General features: G+C 31.6%; 1 protein-coding gene across 1 annotated transcript in view; it reads left to right on the forward strand.

The window, feature by feature from the left end:
* Nucleotides 1–6209, forward strand: part of LOC115890920 (LARGE xylosyl- and glucuronyltransferase 2-like) — a gene marked incomplete at its 5' end in the record, with an annotated part of 29925 nt that extends 23716 nt beyond the window's left edge. Inside the window, 2 exons of the mRNA XM_030911285.1 lie at nucleotides 4906–5400; nucleotides 5501–6209. Of these exons, the coding sequence (XP_030767145.1) occupies nucleotides 4906–5400; nucleotides 5501–5612 (607 nt within the window). The remainder of the gene's footprint in view (nucleotides 1–4905; nucleotides 5401–5500) is intronic.
* Nucleotides 6210–8052: the final 1843 nt, after the last annotated feature.

Here is an 8052-nt window from a genome sequence, read left to right on the forward strand (position 1 = left end):
TTTAAAAAATTCCTATTATTGAATGCTTTGAATAAGCAGACTAAGGAAGGAGCATAATGTTATCCATGTATTCATGCATGGTGGGCGGAAAAAGGACTCTAGGGTGGGGATCCTTGACAGTTCTGTTTGACGATTCATTTGACACATTTGAATTTGATTTGAAATGTTGTGTATTTGTTGCGGAGCTTATTTTATGTTATTTATTATTTATTCTACTACTGATAGTTGTATAAAGGTAGTAAATCTAGATGGAAATTGTGGCAGAAATTAAATTAACAGTGACACTATCGCGATTTATCGAAAAAGACTCTAAATTAGTTGGTTGTGTAGCGTGCAGTAGATCTCGACAAACATCGAGTGAAATAATGGAACAACTTTTCGCTAGTAAGTGACTATATAATATACATACGTGTAGTAAACCGATCATTTATGAAATTTACTTAAATTAACTAGTTATATATTTTTTCTTGCATTTTTGCTTTTATTTACTACTTGTCAAAGATTAGATGTTAAAGAATTTAGATACGTCAATTTGACCTACCTGCTTCAGTAGCGTATCGGATGTTTGTGTTAATAAATAATTATTAAAACTTATCTATTTTTATTATAGTAATATGTTTTTATAATAATTTTAATAACTACCAACATTTATTCACAACGTAAAATAAAAAAAAAATTATTGAGTCTACCCGACATCATAGTTTTATATTTTTTAAATAAAATTAGAACGGCACTGATAAACCGGAATTTAAGTCGGCCATATTTGAGCCCTATCGCGGTGGACCTAAGATTTTTGATATGCTCCTTCCTTAGTCTTCTTATTCAAAGATTGAATGCAAGTATAGTCTGTCCAACGACAAAATCCTTGACAGTGATAGATGTGTCTGTCATTTTAATTTCAAAGTAGTTTATTTTATTACTGATTTGTGCGAATATCATTAAAAAATTAATCATTTTTTATCAAAATTTCATGCCCTTTTCGTGTTGTCTGCCGGCATTTTAGCCATGAGAAAATTGTCTGCCAACAATTTTCCACGTTTCTTAATAATAAATAAAAGCTATTTGGCAATTATAACTCGTGTACCTTAGAATATTTTTAGTGTCAATATTTCGCCCTTTCGGTTGACCGCCCCCGCAATAAGTCCCGGGATCGCACACGGGCAAACATGACTATTTCATAATGGCTACACAAAAGGATATTTCACAAGAAAAATTAGCCATCCCAACTAACAATTTCTGTTTTAAAAATGTCGTAAGAACGTTTACAGAACTATTTTTATAAAATAACAGTATTGCGATAAACATTTCAACAACATTTATACAATGCTTATAAACCCAAAAAGGGCGCACTTTTGTGCAGCAATTTAGTTCTTTAATTTGTTTAATTATAGTTTTCATAGCTTTTACCGGACAATTACATAAACATTTACAAAATTATTATAAAATATTATTTGGAACAATTACAAAACACTTTTATTGAAAACAGTTACAGAGTTAAATAGTTTACCAAAATTATGACAATTATACAACAATTATCGAGCTAGAATAAAACACTTTTATAAAAGTTATTTTGTTATACCAGCGGTTCCGATTTTGCTTTGACGAACACTATGAAAGGATGCTTTTGTTGTTCCCACAGAGCATAATTTATTTTTTAATCATCGTTCTGAGAACAAAAAAGCTAAATATCGCGTCTTCTGTCTCAATATTAAAAACATAATATATAGTTATGTCTGAATATACACCAGCCATATTACATTTAGCTCTGACCATGCCAATCTTAGGTAAGAAATTCGGTATGCCATCTGAGGATTGATATTTTACTGCGAGGAAATTTTTTTGTATAATGTATGGTATTTAAATAGCAAAATTTTCAAGCGCCTTAAATATGTTATCTCTTTTTGAGTTTTAAGAGAAAGAATCAAAAATACTATTTCGTGTTTTCTTTCATTTGGCCTGTACTGTAATAAAATACCCTAAAGGATCCATCCTAGACCACTATATAAATACTTAGACTATAGAGTTGTGGCGTTTTATTGTGGGAAAATGATTTTTTGTAATGCGTTTAAAAATGGCCGTCGGAAGGTGAAGTCGAAACAACGAAAACAATGGCTTCCATGTTATAAAATACTTTTATCACCTTCGGTGTTTGTATAAAATGTTTTTGATCTTTAAGAAATTTTTATAAAATATTTAAATTATAAGCAATGTTTTAGTTAAACAGGGGCGTATTTCAGAAAAAAATAACCATATTATATACGTGTAGATAAAAGAGCTTATGAAATATTCGCACTAACTCTATGCATTTGTCAAATTTCGAGTTGAAGTCTTGGCCTTACTGATACTGATAAGATACAAAATGAAGGAATCTGTCATGACATACAGCGTGCCGCCACTTTCAAAATAATATTTCACAAACTTTCTTATTGGGCTTTTGCACTAACATCATTAAACTTTTTTTTTATGCTTGACATGTGTCAATTTTCGTGTTGCAATATTGGCAATACTAATAATAATAACGTACTCACAAAATGAAATAAAAATTTCCTATGTTCCTATGGTAATGCTTATTTTTGTTCTAAATGCCAATAAGTTTTTGATGTAATATCAATGTTTGTTTTTCACAATTAAAAGTCCACAAATTTTGCATATATTTTTGAAATCGCTAATAATTACATATAAAAATGCGTGCATTTTCTTTACCTTTTAACGTACAAATAAAAATCGCACAGTTTTCGGTGTGTCTTGTTTACAGTCGGTACATAATATACACTGTGTCCGTAAAGTAACGGATAGATAAAAAAGATATCACGTGGTATTTCAATTTTTTAAATGGAAAGCCCTGTATATTTTGATGAATATCGATAGAGCTCATTGAGACGAATTTAATGATATAAGGGTTGATAGGTCTATTTTGAATGGTTGCTAAGAAACAAATCTTGATGGTTGCTAAGAAAAAAACAAAACGTCAGATTGAAAATCTAATAACATCAACTTGTAGAGCAGGAAAAGTAGCAATGGGAATGTGAAAATTGCATTGTCGCATATCTTTTCAAATAGAATGAGAAGAAAATAAGATTGAAATCGGGAAAATTCGGTGTTTCCCAAATATCTTCGGAATTTTAAAAATGTTAAAACATCATATTGCAGGATTCAGCAAGGCACAACTTTTCTCTAATTTAATCATCTTTGTAACTCTTTTGGTTTATGAGATCCCTGTAGTGTGCAATGCACACTGTGCATTCTTATCTGGGACACCGTGTATGTACGTAATTTCCTGCATCTTAATATCCTGTGTTTTTGTCTATTTTACATATACATAGTGGTCAAGGGTAAAAGAAATTTACCTAACTCCGGCTCTGATATCTCTCAATAGGTTTTTGCTTTCGTTTTCATACGTTCGCGTCCCTCCAGGTGGCGCATAAGCCCAGGAGTAAATATGACGCATATTCAAATTAATTGTTTTATATAAAACACTTATAAAATATTAACAAAACGGTTAGTATCTATGTTGATTAATTGCTCCGGTTGCAACCGTTATATAAATAATATTTATATAATATAAATAATTTTTTTATTATATAATATATAATAAAAAAAAATATGTAAGAAACCTAACCTCATTATTATTCTATTTAGGATATTTTAACGGAAAGCTATTTGAAGCTTAAAAGTTCTAGGGTCTTGGGGAAGCATATTAGGAAAGCGATCATTTATATTATATTTTTAAATAAAGCCCTTAGCGCCACATGTAGTACATTAAAAGACACAGCCCACGTTCTAATATTGTTTACAAGCTTTGTGTTCTCTTCTGCATTGACTATATCCTCAGAATGTTCCTCATCCTCACGTAATTCATCTAGCTCTATTTCCCAGTTATTTATTTCTTCTTCGAGATCTCTCTTCTGAACCTCGTTAATAAAAGCATCATTTTCAGTGGAACTACTTCGTTCATCAGCAATTGAAGAGAAAACGTTTTGTTCACTTGAGTCTTCTTCCTTTACAGAGAGATCAACTGTTTCACGAACTTCGATAGCTAGGATATTCTGGTAACACTTTTTTGCCCTTCTGTAAAACGCACCACTTCTTTTATGTTTTTTATTATTTTTAATAATTTGAGATTTTGACATGATAAAACTGTAGTATATTATGACAAGATCAAAGTAGAAAGTAATGGCGTGCAAAAATGTCTATACGTTTTATAAATGAATTATCATATGCTTTTGTGTCATCAGAATTATTTTTTTGTTTTATAATTATTCCATTAGGTTTTTATTATGACAGTGTTTGTATTAATTATATAACCATTTTTTAAAGGTATTGTCTGAGTAATATATGCTGTTGTCAGCAATAATATCAGAAAGAAAACTTTTATAAAATAATTTTATAAATATCTCGCATGACTTTAATAAAACAATTTTATATATGTTCGCAAACGAATGACCTTGTGTCGAGTAACAGCGGTACAAATTTATTATAAAACAAATTTGTTCAGTAAGGTAAAATGTCGTATAAAATACATTGTATAAACGTTTATAAAACAGAATTAAAATTTGTCGTCAGACTGTTCCGTATTTTTGCTTTAAGAACGTTCTTACGACTAACTTATAAAGCAAAATCATTTTAAAAACTAAAATGTTTCACTTGCAATTTTAATACAACAAAATATATGTTTTTTGAAGAGAAGTAATAAAGTAATTATAAAACAGAATAGTACCGAAAGTTAAAAATTATAAAATAAGTGTGCTAGTTGGGATGTAACGATGATAAGGTTTTTTTTTATGTAGCCAGCTCTCCGTCTAATAGTTATTTTAATTATTCCTTGTTTATAGCCACCGTATTTTAATAAACATTTTAAAAAATAACTTTTTAATTATGTTTATCTTGTTTTTTCTTCAATTTTAGATGTCTACAAAATCTGAAAAAAGCATTTATTGCAAGTTTGCAACGGAAATACAATAAAACCTATACGGATTCAAACTTGTCTAAAAACTCCCCTGAGACATTTAACCGAAGACGCAAGCGTCAAACTGGCCAAGATTCCAGTACGACCAGCCTTTATGACAGTACCGATTATTTCCTCGTTTGGGGTGGCAAAGAAAAATTGGAAGGCAAAAAAGAAACAAGAAAACAGTTTCCAAAGGAAATCCGTGTACCTAGTACCTTCAGTAAAAAAGAAACTGATTATTATTACGACAGCGACTATCCATATAATTCAACTACATCTACAAACAACCAAAATGCAAAGACTTCTGAAGATGCTCTGAAAAAGGAAACAAACTTATCTTCATCAAGCGAAGAACATGATTATGAATATGATGAAGATGATATAAAATTTAAAGAATTATATGACAGCACGACATCCTTAAATTCTGAAAATATCACTTTGGTTTCTGAAAGGTAAAAGAAATGATGAAGTTTATGCTTAGGCTGACGAATACACATTGAAAATGATTCATATATTCTTTCTAATGTTATTTTGATCATTCCTTGTTTACAGCCAGTATTTATTATCAAGTTTAACCCAAATGTTCAGTCATTTAAAAAGTATTATATCTAGTATTACTCACATGGATATAGCAGAGTGTATTCATAGTATTATTTGTGATTAAATGGAAAGGATGTCGTGTCAAAGTACTCGTAGGTACATTCCATTTACCCTTTATTATGTCTATCGGGCGTAAGTCCCTTACAGTGCCATTAAGAGCTGATTGAGAGTTTTTTCACTACAATGTATAAAATTCAAATAGTTTTCAAACCTGAAGTGAATATGAAGTTTTAGCTTTTTCTCATTATCGTTGAAGAATTTTAAAAACCAAGTAGAAATATTCAAATTAAAGGTAACCAAAAGTTTTCTTGCAGCTTTTAGTATAAATTACTAAATACAAAATTCTTGCCTTGGGCTGCTATATTTTTCATTTTTCAAAAAAGAAAAAAAGGAAAAAATTGTTTTTTTTTTCGTTAAGGGGGGAACCAACTCCCACGACCGGTTTCTGGGCCTACCACCTCATCAGGTAGACTGTACAAAGGTTGGTTCTCCAAAGAAATGACAAACACAACTTTAACAAGTTGACTCGACGATGTCGAACGGTATCAGCACAGATTATACAGATTATAAACTTTGCTTTTTCTTTATTGTTTTTCGTGGTTCCAATTTTCGGAATCGGGCACTAGTTAGGTTACTAGTTTGTGCACATAGCACGCCCACTTATGGCCTCTAAAATTGTGCACAGCCACAGTGCACAGCGCCTGACTGGCACAGTTATTAGAAAGATATCGGAAAACCGAACAGCGTCATGCAGTATTTACGCGTACATTATCATGGTTACGATATGCGCGAGTCAAATTTTAACGCAACACCCGCTAATAACGTTACCGCTCACGTAAAGGAAATAACACCTGGCCTTATTAACGTCCATGCACGCTATTCGGTTTAGCGATATCTCTCTATTACGCTGTTTATTGTTATTTTTTTTAGGGATAAGATTTTTATCTGTATACTATAGTATACCTAATCTGTGGTATCAGTGAAATACTAAGGATCTTGCGCCAAAAGATGAAAAAGAGCATTCTTCGACATAGTAAATAAAGGTAAATAAATTTTGTATTTAGTAATTTATACTAAAAACCGAGCCGCAAGAAAAATTTTGTTTACCTTTATATTAGAGTGGCCGAAAAATGCTTTTCTCCATCGTTTGGCGCGAGATTCTTAATATTTCACTGATACTATTTGACATCGCCGTGTCAAATTGTTAAAGTTGTGTTTGTCGTTTCGTTGGAGAACCAATCTCTGAACAGCCCACCTGAAACAGTAGGCCCAGAAACTGGTCGTGGGAGTTGGGGAGCTAGTTCTCTAGCCCCCTGCTAGCTGCAACATATCATTTTTTTTTTCTTTTTTCAATTTTCGAACAATGAAAAATTGAAAAATATAGTAGCTCAAGGCAAGAATTTTGTATTTAGTAATAATGAAATTTTTATACGCGCTCAACGCTCACTTTTTGCCGCTCGAAGCCAAATAAGACGTTGGGCTTTACTAATTAAGAAAAAGTACTAGAATCGAAACTCGACAGAATGTTCGGTTCAAATTCGGCCGAATTCGGCTAAACTGTTATTCGTCACAACTAGTTTTAACGTTAAAGATTTAAAATAATTCACAACTAGCTGTAACCGTCACTGTGAAGAAAATCAGCCCGAAGAAATCCATATACAGAGAAAAGTTCGAGTAGAAGACCTATTCTACCCACTCGAAATTGTTCGTGAGGAAATTCTCCTAGATAAATTGATTTCGTAGCTCTATTCTCTCGAACAGAGCTGCAACAAGTCAGTTTTAAAAAGACTCAAGTCTTAAGTCAATTCTAAAATCAAAATAATTTAAGCTCGGATTTAAGTCTTAAGTCAATTTCTATATAATTCAAATGACTTAAGTTTTAAGTCTTTGACTTAAGCCATTTTCTTTCAAGTCAAGTTTTTTTTGTAAAGATTTAAATCTTCTAAAAGATTTAAGTCTTTTGTAAAATGACTTATAGACCAGTCGACAAGTGGTTTTAGGTGGAAATAATTAGGGGCAAGCTGCAATAACACTTATTCTCTTCGTTTTGCTTTGTCGAATACTCTACTAAATTTGCACCATCGATCCCGGATTTGGCCGCCATATTCGAAAATCCTGTCAAATTATGACATTTTTATGTTTTTTTTTTAAATAACTCGGTCTGGGTGGTACAAAAAATTTGAAAGAGACCAAAAAGAAAGCTATTTAAATTCTCTACAAAAAAGGTCCTCTTCACCGATTTCGTGCATGAACAAGTTAACGAGATACAGGCGCTGCTTAAATACAAAGCATATATTTTTTAGTGGTTCATTTAATATGAGAAACTGATTCTATATAAATTTGAATAATTTGCCAGTACAAATTTATGTTTTTCTTGTGCTCGTTTCCACACCACCTGGCGGTAGAGCACTCGGCGCATTTTTTAAAGTGGTTTCCCCTATAGGCCTAATCCTAATCTTTGTGTTACTTACTTCGGAATAGTATAATGAAACACTAAAACTAAA

The sequence above is a fragment of the Sitophilus oryzae genome, unplaced genomic scaffold (assembly GCF_002938485.1).
Source record: "Sitophilus oryzae breed Bouriz unplaced genomic scaffold, Soryzae_2.0 scaffold_937_pilon_pilon, whole genome shotgun sequence".
Classification (NCBI taxonomy): Eukaryota; Metazoa; Arthropoda; class Insecta; order Coleoptera; family Curculionidae; genus Sitophilus; species Sitophilus oryzae.